General features: G+C 32.6%; 2 protein-coding genes across 5 annotated transcripts in view; one reads left to right on the top strand and one right to left on the bottom strand.

The window, feature by feature from the left end:
- LOC127701625 (terminal uridylyltransferase 4-like) overlaps positions 1–19,635 on the bottom strand; it is a 697,935-nt gene that overhangs the window by 175,950 nt on the left and 502,350 nt on the right. The gene's annotated exons all lie outside the window — the stretch shown is intronic.
- LOC127701662 (RNA exonuclease 1 homolog) overlaps positions 1–19,635 on the top strand; it is a 67,532-nt gene that overhangs the window by 7,837 nt on the left and 40,060 nt on the right. For both annotated transcript variants that reach the window (XM_052205665.1, XM_052205658.1), the window contains exons 3-7: positions 4,921–5,007; positions 9,170–9,322; positions 11,007–11,138; positions 12,907–13,041; positions 16,782–17,028. In XM_052205665.1, coding sequence (XP_052061625.1) covers positions 4,921–5,007; positions 9,170–9,322; positions 11,007–11,138; positions 12,907–13,041; positions 16,782–17,028 — 754 coding nt within the window. The remainder of the gene's footprint in view (positions 1–4,920; positions 5,008–9,169; positions 9,323–11,006; positions 11,139–12,906; positions 13,042–16,781; positions 17,029–19,635) is intronic.

Below are 19,635 nucleotides of genomic sequence, written 5' to 3'. Positions count from 1 at the left end.
TAAAGTAATGGTTAATGAACAATAAAGATAATTTAAAACAGTGTAAGGGAGGTAATCCAAATACAACGTTTTGGTTACTTCCCTTACACTGCTTTTAAATTATGTTTAAAGAAATACATATTTTTAAAGGAAGACCAGTAAAAATATCTGCAAATGTTGCATCTTTTTTTTTTACAAAAAAATCCATATGAAAGATTTGACACTATATTTTTAATTCTATTATAAAATAGATTAAGTTAGCACTATGGTAAATTTAAATGGGTAATTATGGTTGCCAACTCCATTGGAAATTTGAATTGAGATTATGACCATATCTTGAGGGAAAGAATTTTTTTGGGGAAAAAAGGGGGGGGGGATAAAAAGAAATTGTGGGGGGCCAATTTTTTCTCATTTCAGATTTCAGAAATTAAAAAGAATTATTCTTCCAATATTATTTTTTTTTCAAATTTCAAATATTGAAAAATTTCAAGAAGTAATCTTTAATTGCACAGTATGGCGCATTAGATTTGTAAAATCTTTGATCACATTTATTTATTTGTTATGCCGAATCTAACAGTGTATTTAGATTTTTAATTTTGGGTCCAGTTTTCAAATTGGTCTACATTAAGGTCCAAAGGGTCCAAAATTAAACTTTGTTTGATTTTAGCAAAAATTGAATATATGAGGTTCTTTGATATGCTGAATCTAAACATGTATTTACATTTTTGATTTTTGGCCCAGTTTTCAAGTTGGTCCAATTTGGGGTCCAAAATTAAACTTTGTTTGATTTCAACAAAAATTGAATATATGGGGTTCTTTGATATGCTGAATCTAACCATGTATTTAGATTTTTTATTTGTGGACCCCGTTATCAAATTGGTTCATATTGAGGTCAAAAGGGTCCAAAATTAAACTTTGTTTGATTTCATCTAAAATTGAATTATTGGGGTTCTTTGATATTCCAAATCTAACCGTGTATTTAGATTTTTAATTTTGGGTCCTGTTTTTTAAATTGGTCTACATTAAGGTCCAAAGGGTCCAAAATTAAACTTAGTTTGATTTTAACAAAAATTGAATCTTGGGGTTCTTTGATATGCTGAATCTAAACATGTGTTTTGATTTTTGATTATGGGCCCAGTTTTCAAGTTGGTCCAAGATAGGGTCCAGTATTTAAACTTTGTTTGATTTCAACAAAAATTGAATATATGGGGTTCTTTGATATGCTGAATCTTAACATGTATTTAGATTTTTGATTATGGGCCCAGTTTTCAAGTTGGTCCAAATTGGGGTCCAAAATTAAACTTTGTTTGATTTCAACAAAAATTGAATATATGAGGTTCTTTGATATGCTGAATCTAACCATGTATTTAGATTTTTTATTTGTGGGCCCCGCTATCAAATTAATTCATATTGAGGTCAAAAGGGTCTAAAATTAAACTTTGTTTGATTTCATCATTATTGAATTATCGGGGTTCTTTGATATGCCAAATCTAACCGTGTTTTTAGATTTTTAATTTGGGTCCCATTTTTTAAAATTGGTCTTCATTGAGGTCCAAAGGGTCCAAAATTAAACTTAGTTTGATTTTAACAAAAATTGAATTCTTAGGGTTCTTTGATATGCTAAATCTAAACATGTGTTTAGATATTTGATTATGGGCCCAGTTTTCAAGTTGGTCCAAGTTGGGGTCCAAAATTAAACTTATTTTGATTTCAACAAAAATTGAATATATGGGGTTCTTTGATATGCTGAATCTAACCATGAATTTAGATTTTTTATTTGTGGGCCCCGCTATCAAATTGGTTCATATTGAGGTCAAAAGGGTCCAAAATTAAACTTTGTTTGATTTCATCAAAAATTGAATTATTGGGGTTCTTTGATATTCCAAATCTAACCGTGTATTTAGATTTTTAATTTTAAGTCCCGTTTTTTAAATTGGTCTACATTAAGGTCCAAAGGGTCCAAAATTAAACTTAGTTTGATTTTTTAGCAAAAATTGAATTATTGGGGTTCTTTGATATGCTGAATCTAAACATGTGTTTAGATTTTTGATTATGGGCCCAGTTTTCAAGTTTGTCCAAGTTGGGGTCCAAAATTAAACTTTGTTTGATTTCAACAAAAATTGAATATATGGGGTTTTTTGATATGCTGAATCTAACCATGTATTTTGATTTTGGACATTGGACCATAATAGGTAAATTAAAAAATTTCAAGTTCTTAGACCACATTCTTTCTGTGTCAGAAACCTATGCTGTGTCAAATATTTAATAACAATCCAAATTCAGAGCTGTTTAAGCTTGAATGTTGTGTCCATACTTGCCCCAACTGTTCAGGGTTCGACCTCTGCGGTCGTATCAAGCTGCGCCCCAGCGAAGCATTTTATTTTCACTTTTGCTTATTATCTTGAAAACTTATTGATAAAGAGAACTTTAAATTTTTTTGCATTTAAATGGTAAATGATCAACATGACAAGTTCTACAAATAAGTAAACATTGTTGATATCATCAGATTACAGGAGTTATTGCTGATAAATGATGATTCTTACCAATTCTTTGCATTTTTGCCTATTAATCTTGACAATAGACATGATAGATATAGAGAGAAACTTAAAAAAGCAATAATGATCAACAAGACTATATAATAAATAGATAGATAGAAAGTTATAAAAGCAAAATAATCAGCAGACAAAATAAATCAAACATAGCCGAGAGTGTTATTTGACTCCATATATATACATGTAGGACAATGTAGGAGTAACATTGCCCTAAAATGATGATTTTTACGTCTTTTAACCTTTTGTTATCTTCTGCCTCTTTTTTTGCATTTTGGGCAAAAGCTATAGCTAAAGAAGGTAGAGAGAAATTGTGAACATTAAAAATGATCAGCAAGACAGGATCAACAAATTGGTCAACAAGCCAGATAGCTATCATGGCTATAGGCAGTTCACTTCTTATGATAGCAAATATATAGGAGTTACTGAATTTGAATGATGATTTTTACAAAAAGTATGATAAATAGAAAGAAACAAAACAGAAAAACTATCAGCAATATAAGATCAACAAAAAGAAATTATAGTCATAAATTATATTCCAGTCTACAATGTTGGGGAGTGACCATTGTTGAAGATGCACAAAGATCCAGGCGAGCGATACAAGCTCTTTAGAGCCTCTAGTTCTTTTATGCTTTATGACCTATAATTACTTTTTATGTTTACCAATATGTACCAAGTTTTCAGCTGTCCACTGGTTGAAATTAGATTTAAAAGTTTCTTTGTTGTTCTCAGATTTATTTCTCACAAAAATCCTGATTGACCAGTTAAAGGAACTACTTTTCTGGTGGCTATGACATTTTCATTTACAGTTTGCACAACTGCAAATAACCTGAATATCTTATCACCACTCACCGCCCACTATCACATGACTATTATTTAGTATAGTAGTTAGTAATGAAAATTTTCAGTCCGACATTGTCATGATTGCCACTAACATGACTAGATCTTATCATGGTTATGGCTGAAATTATGTGCTTACTAAACAATACACACCAATTTTTGACACAAGCGCAATGATTAGGTTTTTGTCTCACCTGTGGGAAAAGATCCTGAAGACGAGACATAGACCTGTGTTACTTTTCTAGAGGCAGCATCAACAAATGTTATGTTTTCAGTTTGATAGGAACTATTTGTGATCGATTATAAAGTTGCATTACTATCAGTACATACATGACATATCAGTTTGACAACTATTTCAAGGCCCTGTCACTAACAATAATATACATTAAAACTCTTTACTAAAATTGTATACAATAGTGAGAGATGATATTTTGTTTCCTATTGTCATGATTGTTAATTTCCTTTTTGGACAGTGATGTGTTTTGTTTCCACCTCTTTTACTTTACCTTTGTCTGCAGTGATGTTTTTAGATTTCAATGAACATAATCTTTGAATAACCAGTAAATTATTAACATGATTGAGCCAGGCATTGCCAGAGATTTCATTATCACAAATTACTTAAAACCTTTACTAAATTCTTTAATACATTTGTAGATACAACATGTACATGATGTACAAAGATTTCAATTTTAGTTTGGAAGTTTGGCTGTATCAGCATGATCAGTAGAAATCTTATTACAAACAGAATTTCTGATTTCACATCATAAATTTTATGGAGATGTTGTTTAAAGAGCCCGTAAATGTAATTTTGATCCATGTTCACTTATTGATATTTTTATATTTATGTTGAAGGCCTTACTTTGATCTATAGTTGCTATATATCATGATATATATATGTTATTTTGTTTCTGGTAAATAGTTCTCTCATTACCAAACGTACCACATCTTCTATTTTTTTTATTTTTCTGAACATGCTGAAAGCTTATCATGCTTATCAATTTAACACTGTAGTAAGATCAGTCTGACAATTAAAGCCAGCCCCCACTATCCACTTGCATTTGTAGTCTGACTAAAGCCAGCCCCTGACTATCATGACTATCCACTATTGTTTGTAGGCTACAAATTAAGTGGATGGTGGGGCTGGCTTTAGTCAAACTGTAGTAAGATCTTTAAATACTGTCTTCAATGGTAGTACATCATGTAGTAACATTGATTTTGTTTATAATAAACCAAAACATTATTTAATTAATCATGTATGACTATATGTAAATGTAGTCATGATAGTTTGATAGTTATGTCAGAACACTTTCTGTCAATACTTATATTTTGTTTTCAATGAATTACTTAATAATGGACAAATATTTTGCTGTGCATGTACTGATTTTGTGTCATGGATGGATACCCCATATCTTTTGTTTTTCTATTAATGAAAATCTGTAAAAAAATTTGTTCAATTGATCATGTTGACAGAAATAAAGTTTTAAGCTAAATACCACGTTAAACTTATTACAGAGTACTAAATTTTGTTATTACTGTTTACTTTCTATTGTAGAAAACACTTCCTGAGACAACAAAGAATGAAGAACCTATGATAATTTCAAGTAAAAAAAGAGTAGCTCATAGTGCAAACTCAAAAGAGGTAATCTATTAATATATCAATAAGAAATTAATGCTGTAATTATTAGGGTGATAGTTCAGGGCTTGTGTTTCCTATCATGATTTCCTTGATAGTGTGTTGCTGTTTACAAGTTAAGGAAGCTATTGAAACAAGGATTCCAAATGGTAAAGTCGTGCTAATTTCTTCAAAAATTTTAATGACACTCACAATCATGATTAATTTGGCTGTTAGTGGAACTCTAGTTTTCTGTGAAAGTGTTTTAGAGACTGTTGTTTGTTTTCCACCATATTGTTGTCTGTTTTTATTTGACTTATGTTATTTGATTGCCCTTGGTATCTTCTCCCTCTTTTTATCTCACCTGGCCTTAAGGGCCATGTGAGCTATTATCTTCACTTGGTGTCCACCATTGTCAGTTGTTTGTTGTCTGTTGTCTGTAAACTTTTACATAAATTTTCTCCTCTGAAAATACTAGGCCAATTGGAACCAAACCTGACCATATAAATCATCCTTGAGGTATCTTTAAAATTGTGTATGATTCTTATTCAACAATAATTTTCGTCTCACTTGGACGAGGTTAAAAAAAAAAGCAAGACTTGGCCGTGCTGGTAGGGCAATATTGCTTGGGATAAAATAATCAATAATATTTATAAATGCCCAACCCATGGTTAAATGAAATCAAATCTGTCATTAATTATTTCTTAATTATTTTGCATGTTCACATCACACGAAAACATAAACTTCTGGAGAAAAAATTATGATCAAATAAACAAACATACTTCAGACAATTCTGAGTCTTTAAACATTTGGTTTATTAAAATCAAACCATAAATTTAAGCTATCACAATATTATTTTGTAAAAATTTTTGTTATTATACGAAATATATAAGGGCAAAAAAAATGTAGGTGTGGCATAACAGTACACTGTATGTGTAATTCACAACAAAGTGTTGTGAGACTGTGGAAATTTCATATTTATAAATATTGCATACAAAAACAACTCTTTATAGATATCATGAATATTATTAAAGTCTGTATGTGTAACTGTTCTTACAAATACAGATTTTTTTGTGACATGACATTCTTGGAAGTAATAGTTCTCTGATGAAAGAATTTCTTGTTTCCTTTAGAAACAAAGAGACTTTTCCTGCTCTAATGTTAAGTTGAAAATAAGAAGATTTAAAGGTTTCATAATCATTTGTGCGAGAAATAGATAACAGGCCATAACCATAAGAGAATCATATAATGTGGATTCATTATTATTCGTTGGATACTAATTTTCATGGATTTCGTTGGTAAAGGTATCCACGAAAATTGGTACCCATGGAAATGAATAAATCAGTGTACCCCACTTGGCTGCTTTCATGTTAGCCACAGTCCGTGCAAGACCCTCATGGGTAGTCAATGTCGTTAAACACCCCTTAGTAGTAGTATGTTGGCCTATATATTGTATATGAATCATAAATCACTTTTCAAAATTTATGCCAGCCATAATGCATTAAAGGTACAATTTATAGCATGTATAGTACAAAACATATGCTATATTGTAGACCGTCTGCCCCTCTGTCTGTCCATCCGTCCAATTCTTATAAAATTTTAAACAATGTTAGTATTCATGGAAGAAAACTCACTTTTAATTCTGAAAAGTTTTTGGTTTGTTGTTCCAAAATTACAGGACTTATCCATCAGGTTAAAGGCAGTTTGCCTAGAACTTAAAACTTAACACTGTTGTCATGGTTGTTGGGATTCAGATAAAAAGAAAAGTCTCTTCAGATAATTTGGATTTTTTTGTTATTTCTCATTCAAGATTTACAGGACTTAAACCATCAGATTTAAGGCAATTTTTCACAACATCAAGCAATATTGCCTTTTTGTGCTAATGTGGCGTAAAGTAGATAACCAGTCAATCTTATCAGATTATTACATGGCATTTTTCATATCAGATGTATTATCAGCCCAAGGTTCAATATCAGCCCAAGAGCCGAAGACTCAAGGGCTGATATTGACCGAGGGCTGATAATACATCTGATATGAAAAATGACATGTTATGATCTTTTTATCATATGCTTCAACAGTTAAATATAGTGATCCTTTTAAGTGGTTCTCAAGTAGAAGTTCAAAAAGACAAAAGTTAACGGATGACGGACGCCAAATGTAATACATCCAATATGAAATCTTTCTATCATATGCCTCATCAGTGGAGAAAAACAACAGTATAATATATTTTTATATTCACGATAAAAAAAATCAACAAAACAAAATGAACACTGTTTGGAAAAGTCATATTTGTATATTAACTTGCTAAATTGTGCTGGAAACTTTGAAAAATGCATTTATTGTATCATTTGTTTTGCATTTTACATAATATATTTTCCTGTTTCCCAATATTTGTTTTATACCCTACTTTGTTATGTTTTCACTGAAAAAGTACCATTGAGATGTATTTTCGGGAATTTGCCGAGTAATGCTGGAATGCCATGCAATAACTTTACGGAAAGGCATGCAATGATAGCCGGAAGCAGTTGATAAATTTATCATATCAGCCCGCTGAGCACCATATCGGAAAATATGGAATTCACGTAAATTTAATGCTATTATCATACTGTAAAAATTATAAGTTATTTACTCTTAAATTAGTATATGATAAATCACAATATCGCTTACTAACTACTGTAAAGATGCATCATGGATTTTCTGTAAACTTTATGCTGTTATTGGAATTATTTAAAGGAAACTCCCTTTTGATTTTTAATATTTTCTGGTTTGTCATTCTAGAGTTACTGGACTTTAACTGTCAAATTAATGTTAATTTCATCCAGTCAACAGGACAAAACAGGTTCATAATTATGCCCCCGCCGTAGCGGAGGGGCATTAAGTTTTACCCTTGTCCGTCTGTACGTACGTCCCAAAATTGGTTTCCGTTCTCTAACTTTAGTTTGCCTCAACCAAATGTTAAGAAACTTATACACAATGCTTATTACCACAAAACACAGATCAACTTTGAATTTTGGTGGCGTCACTTTTACCGTTCTAAAGTTATGCCCCTTTACAAATGGAAAAATTGCTGAATTTATCGTTTCCGTTCTCTAACTTTAGTTTGCCTCAATCAAATGTTATGAAACTTATACATAATGCTTTTTACCACAAAACACAGATCAAGTTTGAACTTTGGTGGCGTCACTTTTACCGTTCTAGAGTTATGCCCCTTTACAAATGGAAAAATTGCTGAATTTTTCGTTTCCATTCTCTAACTTTAGTTTGCCTTAACCAAATGTTATGAAACTTATACACAATGCTTATTACCACACAACACAGATCAAATTTGAATTTTGGTGGCGTCACTTAAACAGTTCTAGAGTTATGCCCCTTTATAATTGGAAAAATTGCAAAACTTTTATTTTCTTCTAAATATCAAGTAATTTTTAAAATTGGAGTTATCTTCCTTTGTCCATGATTATAGCTGAATCAACTACAATCAATGATTTATACAATGCAATGTTTAATTTTGACTTCCAATGATAAAACATAGATTAAGTTGAATTTGGGTAGTGTCACTTAAACCATTATTGAGTTATGCCCCTTTATAAATAGAAAGATTGCAAAATTTTTAGTTTCCATTCTGTAGCTTAAGTTTGCCCCAACCAAACATTATGAAACCTATACACAATATTCATTACCACAAAACTGAGATCAAATTTTTTGTTTCCGTTTTCTAACTTTAGTTTGCCAATCAACCAAATGTTATGAAACTTATACACAATCATTGAATGCTTATTACTACATAATACAGATTAAGTACGAAATTTGGTGGCGACATTTTTACCATTCTTGAGTTATGTCCCTTTATAAACATAAAAATTGCTGAATTAACGTTTCCGTTCTCTAACTTTAGTTTGTCTCAACCAAATGTTATAAAACTTATACACAACCGTTCTAGAGTTATGCATGTTTACAAATAGAAAAATTGCTGAATTTTAGTTTCTGTTCTCTTCTTAAGTTAGCCTCAATCAAATGTTATGAGACTTACACACAATGCTTATTACCACAAAACTCAGATCAAGTTCAAATTTGGGTAGCGTCACTTTTACCGTTCTTCAGTTATGTCCCTTTATAACTATATGATATGCAAGCGGGGGCATCATCTGTGTCCACATGTGGACACTATCCACATTTATTTTTTTTATAGGTCAAAAGAAAAATTCGAGAAAAACCCTACTCAAAGCTTTCCCCAGCACAAGTCATGCACAACAGATTCTTGGAGATGAGAAAGAAAGCATTAGAGGAGGCAGCTAAATTACATTCAGCATCAACCTCATTATCATCTTCATCATCTTCATTGGTAAGTACCCGCCTTTTTCACATTATGGTTAGTAACAAATTAGTTTTTGGCTGACATTTGATGAGTGTCATAGATTGCAGAACATAGATTTGTTAATCCAGCTGTGGCGTTCTTGAAGAGTGACAATTTAAAATTTCTATTTCTATATTTGAATGTCACAGGTCTTTTCTAGCTGGTTTGAGGTTCTTCTTAATTGGATTTTCTGGCAAAAATCCAGTTATTGCTTTGGCGGAAACTGGCTTATATAGTTTATGTGCGATATCTTAAGAACCGTTCGACCAATGCTTTTTATACGACCGCAAAAAATTTTGCAGTCGTATATTGGTATCACGTCGTCTTCGTCGTCAGCCTCGTCCAAAGACATTTGGTTTCCGGACAATAACTTTAGTAAGTGTAAATAGAAATCTATGAAATTTAAACACAAGGTTTATAACCAAAAACGGAAGGTTGGGATTGATTTTGGGGGTTATAGTCCTAACAGTTTATGAATAAGGGGCCAAATTTAGCATTTTTTTTAGTTTCCAGACAATAACTTGTGGAACGGTGTATGGATCTCTCTGAAATTATATCACAAGTTTCCATACCACAAAAGGATGGTTAGGATTGGCTTTGGCGGGGGGGTTATGGCTCAAACCGTTTAGGAATTAGGGGCAAAAAAGGGGGAAAAACAAGGGTTTCCTGGGTAATGGACAATTAAAAAAAGTACAATGTTAAGTTTGGATTACCTCCCTTACACTGCTTTTAAATTATGTATAAGGAATGTTGTATTGTCTTGAGGTGATTAGCTGTCAATTTATTTTTAGAAGTTACTATTTAAAATGCTGATTAAGGAATATTAATTTTAGCCAAGATTATGAATGTCATTTTCTATTTTAAGACTTTTATGATGTATTTAAATGGGTAATTATGGTTGCAAACTCCATTGGAAATTTGAATTGAGATTATGACCATATCTTGAGGGAAAGAATTTTTTGGGGGGAAAAAGGGGGGGGGGGGGGTAAAAAGAAATTGTGGGGGGTCAATTTTTTCTCATTTCAGATTTCAGAAATTAAAAGAAAAATTCTTCAAATATTATTTTTTTTGCAAAAAAACAGTGTCTGTGTGTGGGGGTGGGGGTAAATACGCAACAACAAAGTGTATTGCACTTTCTTTTTTTTGTGGGGGGAGGAGGGGTCAATTCACAACAGCAAAGTGTTTTGCACAAAAGCAAAAAATTGAATATAAATTCAAATCATCTAACCAATCCTAAGTTCTTGGACTACAGTTATTCTGTGTCAGAAACGTTTTATGTGTCAAATATTAAATTACAATCCAAATTCAGACCTGTATCAAGCGCGAATATTGCGTCCATTTTTGCCCCAATTGTTCAGGGTTGGACCTCTGCGGTCGTATCCAGCTGCGCTCGGCGAAGCAATTTATCCTTTATTGGTGATTCTTATCAATTTTTGACGTATTTGCCTATTACCTAAAAACTCAAATAGAAAGATAGAAACGTTAGAATGCAAAAATGATCAACAAGACACAATCTGTAAATAGGTCAGCATAGATGAAATTGACTGAGTTACTGCCCTTATATGACAGTAATACTAAGCTTGATATGCACATACACAGTATGGGAGTTTGGTGGAATTTTATGTATTGGTCATCATCATCAATTATAACAATCACAGTCACTACATTTCAGCATCAACCAACACTGTCAAACAACAAATCTAAGGGAGATCACAAACAACAGTCTAGTTCAAGTAATTCTAGAATTACGGTGGTGTCTACTGCATCAAAGACCAAGAAACGCCAAGCTAGAATTCCAGATGTGGTATTATATATTTTTATTTACCTTTACACCATAAATCATTAAGTCCTAACATTTCAACAAATTTTATGTACATGAAGGAATAACTATTTAAACAATACACTTGATTTCAATTGTTCTGCTTCCATCAAAGTGTTTGGTTTTAGATGACATTATTTGATGTAATTTGTGCGTTTGTTGGTCATAAAATCTACGCCAGTACATTGAACAAAGGGATGAACACTCTAATGGGGATAATTTCCTTACGACTGCTCTTAGATAAATGTTTTAAAAAAATGATGAAATTAATATATTTCTTTATGCAGGGTAAGATTATGTACATAAAAAAAGGGACAGGTTTTTGAAAAATGTCAAGCAGGCACAATGACTTTGTCAGTTCAAATATGCACAGATCCAGTTAGCCTATATAACATTTAAATGATGTCAGAAATCATTGTATAGTAAAAGATTTTTTCTGGTAATGGAAATGATATGAATCAAATGTATTGAAGGGTATTAAAAACAATATTGAGTCTTTATAAAGGTACATGTACTGTTATTAATTTTATTTTTATTTGTTTAAAGCGTTACACTTATGGTTTTACACCATGTTGCTACTTTATTTTACATTGCACAAGGTCATGCTTACTTCAGACTGCTTATGACATTTTTAAGGTAAAGGAACAGTAAATGAGCTAAGTCACAGATTTTGGTAAAATTTTGCATGCAACTTTGACTTTCTTTTACTGAAAATCGGAAAAAAAATGAATTTATCTCTTTTATTTTCTGAAGTATTGCTGATTGAATTCTTTCTAAATAGGTAAACATTTGTATAGAAAGCACATAAAATCGGCAAAAATTATCTTGAATTTGTGTTAAAATTATCATGACTCCATGTCTAGTTTTGACTCATAATTAACGGAAATTTATGTATCAACAACACATAGTTTTTTAAGAAAAATCTATGTATTACAAATTGGAGATTTGATGATTTTTTAGACAATTTCTTTCACCGATTTTGTGTTATAACAGCAGCACTTTAGTGATTGCTGCAGTAATTTAATGAGATCAACATGTGTTGGTGCCTTGGACACCATCATCAGGATTAAAAAAATACAGACAATCTCTCAGAAGTACAAAAATAAATGGACTATAAAGATCGTCTGTTTCTGCTGTCAGTCAATGCCATAAGATCATTCAGCTTAAAACCATTCAGCATAATAAAAAAAAACATAAACATTTTTATCTTTGTCTAGATTTTTTTTCCTTAAGGTTTATTATACTCCAGACAAGGAAGTGGCAGTCTGTCCATCAATCTGTTAATCCATCTGTAATTGGAGTTATGGGACTTTTTTGGACCATCCTACCACAATATCACCTTATGAACACATTAACTCCTCTGAAACCGTTTGACAGAAAACTCTCCACTTGGTAGGATTGTTTGACACCATGTCTAATTTTGACTCATAATAAATTTTTTGTGCATTCCCACATTTCCTTTCATAAATAGAAATCAGTATAATGCCAATTTCTTATCTTGCAGAAACACCATATTTACCTTGAAATGATTAGAATAACTACAACAAGAACAAAAGCTTGAAATACACTTTATGATGTAATCTATGTTCCATTTGTACAACTCTATACAGGACACACAATTTTATTTCTCATTTACACAGGGATGGGCAAAATTTAGCTATGGAATTGCAATCTTGTTTACATTGTTCCCCTATAATTTAATGTATTTTAAAGAAAATATGACATAAATGTGATATATGTTTTTTATGTTTAGTCAAATTTAGCACGACCACAAATACCTGCTGAATTTGGAAGTAAAGTCCCAACAAACATCAGACAAAGATACTTAAATTTGATCATTGATGAATGCCTTAAGTTGTGTGATAGTGAAGAAGAGGCATTTAAAAGGGTATGTAAATAGAGACAATATGCAGTCATCTTTGATAACATTAAGATTGTTTTTCTATGGTTAAATATATAATGATAGGGAGACTGTCCCATTATATGGATATGTCTAAAACCATTGACATTTTCTTCTGATGTGCACCAGTTTCTTCTTTTTATTCAGGTTTGAACATCTTGCTTGTTTGAAGTAAAGATATTGGTTGGATATTCAAGATATGCACTTTTCAAAAGAACAACTTATGGTGTCACTTTTCACCAATTTGTCTGATATTGCTCTGTTGTTAGCTAGCCTTTTTTATGGCTTGTTAGGGCATTGAAAAATTACAGGAGCATAAAGCAATAGTCAGTCTTTTCGTTTGTAAGAACGAAACAAATAGATTCCAGATGATAACTCGAGTAAATCTTGTTTGATTGGAATGAAACTTATAAAGATGGAAGATATCAGTAGGCAAAGGTTAATGCCACTGTAAAAATAGAAATGTGTTGGAAAATTGGTTTCCGTATGGTAACTTGAGTTTCCCATGGTTGATTGGAAATGAAATAGCAATAAATCATGCGAAACACAAGATTTACTGTAATTCCATTAAATTGTCAGATAATTTATGTTTTGGGTCATTGCCCTTTAATATTGAGCTTTGTCTCGCTTGCAGAGTGCCAAACAAAGAGAAGCTAATAGGGCAATTATTTCATCATGTGATTTTCTCTCTTATTGTGAGTAATGGGACACTATATTTGGTCTAAAGAATCATTGCAAGGAATAAATGTCCATCAGACATAATTCATTGTGCTTATTTTCATGATTCATTGGTCATGGTAAATATTTTGGTGTAAGGTAAATATTTTGGTGTAAGGTCTGTTTCTCAGATACTATAAGTTAGCTATATTTGGTGCATAAATAGATTGTAAGGTGTACATGTCTTTCTGGTGGGTTCATCTGACCTTGACCTCATTTTCATGGTTCATTGGGCAATGTTTAGTTTTAATGATAGGTCTATTTTTCAAATACTATAATTAATAGGAAATGACATAAAGCAAGCAACAATTAATCAAGCAATATTATTTTTATACATGGTTTATTGTCTATGATAATGCAAAAAAAAACCTGCAATATATCTTAATATGGTGTGTGTGTGTGGGGCCTTGGTGGCAGAGTGGTCTAAGTAGTTGAACTACTGTATCACTAGCAGGTCAACACTGAGGTTTTGAGTTTGAATCCAGCACATGGCAGGTGCATTTGACTCCAATCTTAATTGACTAGGATTGTCAGTTTTCCTACAGAAGGTCTGTGGTTCTCTCTGGGCACTCCACCAATAAAAATGACCGCCACAAAATAGTGCAATATTGCTGAAAGTGGCGTTAAACACCAATTAATTAATCAATCAATATAAATGGTGTGGTCTGCTGAATCCAATTATATGTTCGGGATGATATATATAACCTTGTCCAATCAACACATTTTTATACGACCGCAAAAAAATTTTTGTGGTCGTATATTGGTATGACGTTGGCGTCGTCGTCGTCGTCTGGCGTCGTCCGAAGACACATTGGTTTTCGCACTCTAACTTTAGTTTAAGTAAATGGATCTCTATGAAATTTTACCACAAGGTTCAATACCACAAAAGGAAGGTTGGGATTGATTTTGGGGGTTATGGTACCAACAGTAAAGGAATTAGGGGCCAAAAAGGGGCCAAAAATAAGCATTTTTGTAACTTCCAGACATAACTTGTGTGTTAGTGTATTGATCTCTCTGACATTGTACCACAAGGTTCCATATCACAAAAGGAATGCTGGGATTGATTTTGGGGGTAATTGCCTCAAAATTTTAGGAATTAGGGGCCAAAAAAGGGGCAAAAAACAAGCATTTTTCTAGCTTCATGACAATAACTAGTGTGTAAGTGTATGGATCTTTCTGAAATTGTACTACAAGGTTCCATATCACAAAGGGAAAGCTGGAATTGAGTTTGGGGGTAATAACCGAAACGTTTAGGAATTGGGGGCCAAAAAGGGGCCAAAAATAAGCATTTTTCTAGTTTCCAGACAATAACTTGTGTTCAAGTGTATGGATCTCTCTGAAATTGTACTGCAAGGTACCATACCACAAAGGGAAGGCTGGGATTGATGATGGGGGTAATTGCCTCAATATTTTAGGAATTAGGGGCCAAAAAGGGGCAAAAAACAAGCATTTTTTTAGTTTCAGGACAATAACTTGTGTGTAAGTGTATGGATCTTTCTGAAATTGTACTACAAGGTTCCATATCACAAAGGGAAAGCTGGGTTTGAGTTTGGGGGTAATTTGCATTAAACGTTTAGGAATTTGGGGCCAAAAAGGGACCAAAAAACACATTTTTCTAGTTTCCAGACAATAACTTGTGTTCAAGTGTATGGATCTCTCTGAAATTGTACTGCAAGGTACCATACCACAAAGGGAAGGCTGGGATTGAGTTTGGGGGTGATGAATCATAAGGGGGTTTAAAAAAATTTGGGGGGGGGGATTTTTTTTTTTTCCTTTTTTTTCTTTTTTTCCTTTTAAAATTTTCCATTTTAAGTTGGTTATTTCTGATTTATATTTAAAAGCAAATAATAATGATATGGTAGGAGATACACACCAAACAGGATGTGTAAATTATTATATAATAAGTATTGTGCAATAGCAAGAAATTTTCAATTGCACAGTATTGCACAATAGCAAGAAATCTTCAATTGCACAGTATTGCGCAATAGCAAGAAATCTTCAATTGCACAGTATTGCGCAATAGCAAGAAATATCCAATAGCACAATATTGCGCAATAGCAAGAAATTGTCAATTGTACAGTATTGCCCAATAGCAAGAAATATTTAATTGCACAGTATTGTGCAAAAGAAGATACTTCGTATAAATTGCTTGATCAATTTCAATTGGGTTTTATTCTTGAATTCTTGGGGTTCTTTAATATGCTGAATCTAACCGTGTATTTAGTTTTTGGATTTTGGGCCCCGTTTTTAAATTGGTCCACATTGAGGTCCAAAGGGTCCAAAATTAAACTTTGTTTGATTTCATCAAAAATTGAATTATTGGGGTTCTTTGATATGCTGAATCTAAACATGTATTTGGATTCTTAATTTTTCGTTCCGTTTTCAAATTGGTCTACATTAAGGTCCAAAGGGTCCAAAATTAAACTTAGTTTGATTTTAACAAAAATTGAATTCTTAGGGTTCTTTGATATGCTGAATCTAAACATGTATTTAGATTTTTGATTATGGGCCCAGTTTTCAAGTTGGTCCAAATCGGGGTCCAAAATTAAACTTTGTTTGATTTCAACAAAAATTGAATATATGGGGTTCTTTGATATGCTGAATCTAACCATGTATTTAGATTTTTGATTTTTGGGCCCCTTTATCAACTTTGTCCACATTGAGGTCAAAAGGGTCCAAAATTAAACTTTGTTTGATTTCATCAAAAATTGAATTCTTGGGGTTCTTTGATATGCTGAATCTAACCATGTATTTAGATTTTGGATATTGGACCATAATAGGTGAATGTCCAATTTAAAATTTTTAAGTTCTTAGACCACATTCATTCTGTGTCAGAAACCTATGCTGTGACAAATATTTAATCACAATCCAAATGCAAAGCTGTATCAAGCTTGAATGTTGTGTCCATACTTGCCCCAACTGTTCAGGGTTCGACCTCTGCGGTCGTATCAAGCTGCGCCCTGCGGAGCATTTTATTACATATTATTTAAGTACATGTACTTGTATTTTAGGGCCAAGAAGAAGAAATGGTAGTATACAAAAGAAGTAACACAAAGACCATATATTTGAATGTCGCAATTAATGCTATTAAAAGGCTGAGAAATGAAATATCAGAAAGTTTACCAACAACTTCAAAACTGCCTAGAATGAATGCAATGCAGTTATCTCATGAAGCTATACTTGGAGGAAAAAATGCCATGAAGACATCTTATACAGTGAAACGATCAGGAACTACTTCAAAATTAGAAAATTTTAAGGGTAATGACAAACGTAATATGAAAATGGTAGCTTTTTTTTCAAAGAACCCCAATAATTCAATTTTTGATGAAATCAAACAAAGCTAAATTTTGGACCCTTTGGACCTCAATGTGGACCAATTTAAAAACGGGGCCCAAAATCCAAAAACTTAATACACAGTTAGATTCAGCATATTAAAGAACCCCAAGAATTCAAGAATAAAACCCCATTGAAATTGATCAAGAAATAAGCAATTTATACGAAGTATCTTCTTTTGCACAAAACTGTGCAATTGAATATTCCTTGCTATTGCGCAATACTGTACAATTGACAATTTCTTGCTATTGCCCAATATTGTGCTATTGGATATTTCTTGCTATTGCGCAATACTGTGCAATTGAAGATTTCTTGCTATTGCACAATACTGTGCAATTGAAGATTTCTTGCTATTGTGCAATACTGTGCAATTGAAAATTTCTTGCTATTGCACAATACTTATTATATAATAATTTACACATCCTGTTTGGTGTGTATCTCCTACCATATCATTATTATTTGCTTTTAAATATAAATCAGAAATAACCAACTTAAAATGGAAAATTTTAAAAGAAAAAAAAAAAGGAAAAAAAGAAAAAAAAAGAAAAAAAAAAAATCCCCCCCCCCAAATTTTTTCAACCCCCTTATGATTCATCACCCCCAAACTCAATCCCAGCCTTCCCTTTGTGGTATGGTACCTTACAGTACAATTTCAGAGAGATCCATACACTTGAACACAAATTATTGTCTGGAAACTAGAAAAATGCTTATTTTTGGCCCCTTTTTGGCCCCCAATTCCTAATCGTTTCGGGCAATTACCCCCAAACTCAATTCCAGCTTTCCCTTTGTGATATGGAACCTTGTAGTACAATTTCAGAAATATCCAAAAACTTACACACAAGTTATTGTCATGAAACTAGAAAAATGCTTGTTTTTTGCCCCTTTTTTTGGCCCCTAATTCCTAAAATTTTGAGGCAATTACCCCCAAAATCAATTACAGCCTTCCCTTTGTGATATGGAACCTTGTGGTACAATGTCAGAGAGATCCATACACTTACACACAAGTAATTGTCTGGAAGTTACAAAAATGCTTATTTTTGGCCCCTTTTTGGCCCCTAATTCCTTAACTGTTGGTACCATAACCCCCAAAATCAATCCCAACCTTCCTTTCGTGGTATTGAACCTTATGGTAAAATTTCATGGAGATCTATTCACTTAAACTTAAGTTAGAGTGCGAAAACCAATGTGTCTTCGGACGACACCGGACGACGCTTTGAATTTTTGGGGTTCTTTGATATGCCGAATCTAACCGTGTATTTAGATTCTTAATTTTTGGTTCCGTTTTCAAATTGGTCTACATAAAGGTCCAAAGGGTCCAAAATTAAACTTAGTTTGATTTTAACAAAAATTGAATTTTTAGGGTTCTTTGATATGCTGAATCTAAACATGTATTTAGATTTTTGATTATGGGCCCAGTTTTCAAGTTGGTCCAAATCGGGGTCCAAAATTAAACTTTGTTTGATTTCAACAAAAATTGAATATGTTGGGTTCTTTGATATGCTGAATCTAACCATGTATTTAGATTTTTGATTTTTGGGCTCCGTTATCAACTTTGTCCACATTGAGATCAAAAGGGTCCAAAATTAAACTTTGTTTGATTTCATCAAAAATTGAATTCTTGGGGTTCTTTGATATGCTGAATCTAACCATGTATTTAGATTTTGGATATTGGACCATAATAGGTGAATGTCCAATTTAAAAAATTTTAAGTTCTTAGACCACATTCATTCTGTGTCAGAAGCCTATGCTGTGTCAACTATTTAATCACAATCCAAATTCAGAGCTGTATCAAGCTTGAATGTTGTGTCCATACTTGCCCCAACTGTTCAGGGTTCGACCTCTGCGGTCGTATCAAGCTGCGCCCTGCGGAGCATTTTATTCTAGTTTCATGACAAGAATTTGTGTGTAAGTGTTTGGATATTTCTGAAATTGTACTACAAGGTTTCATATCACAAAGGGAAAGCTGGAATTGAGTTCGGGGGTAATTGCCTGAAACGTTTAGGAATTGGGGGCCAAAAAGGGGCCAAAAATAAGCATTTTTCTAGTTTCAAGACAATAACTTGTGTTCAAGTGTATGGATCTCTCTGAAATTGTACTGCAAGGTACCATACCACAAAGGGAAGGCTGGGATTGAGTTTGGGGGTGATGAATCATAAGGGGGTTCAAAAAATTTGGGGGGGGGGGGATTTTTTTTTTTTCTTTTTTTCCTTTTTTTTTTCTTTTAAAATTTTCCATTTTAAGTTGGTTATTTCTGATTTATATTTAAAAGCAAATAATAATGATATTGTAGGAGATACACACCAAACAGGATGTGTAAATTTTTATATAATAAGTATTGTGCAATAGCAAGAAATTTTCAATTGCACAGTATTGCACAATAGCAAGAAATCTTCAATTGCACAGTATTTCGCAATAGCAAGAAATCTTCAATTGCACAGTATTGCGCAATAGCAAGAATTATCCAATAGCACAATATTGCGCAATAGCAAGAAATTGTCAATTGTACAGTATTGCGCAATAGCAAGAAATATT

This window comes from Mytilus californianus, unplaced genomic scaffold (assembly GCF_021869535.1).
Source record: "Mytilus californianus isolate M0D057914Y unplaced genomic scaffold, xbMytCali1.0.p SCAF_1, whole genome shotgun sequence".
Lineage (NCBI taxonomy): Eukaryota > Metazoa > Mollusca > Bivalvia > Mytilida > Mytilidae > Mytilus > Mytilus californianus.
The sequence above is the reverse complement of the archived record's forward strand: the minus strand, read 5'-3'. Positions and strand labels throughout refer to the sequence as shown.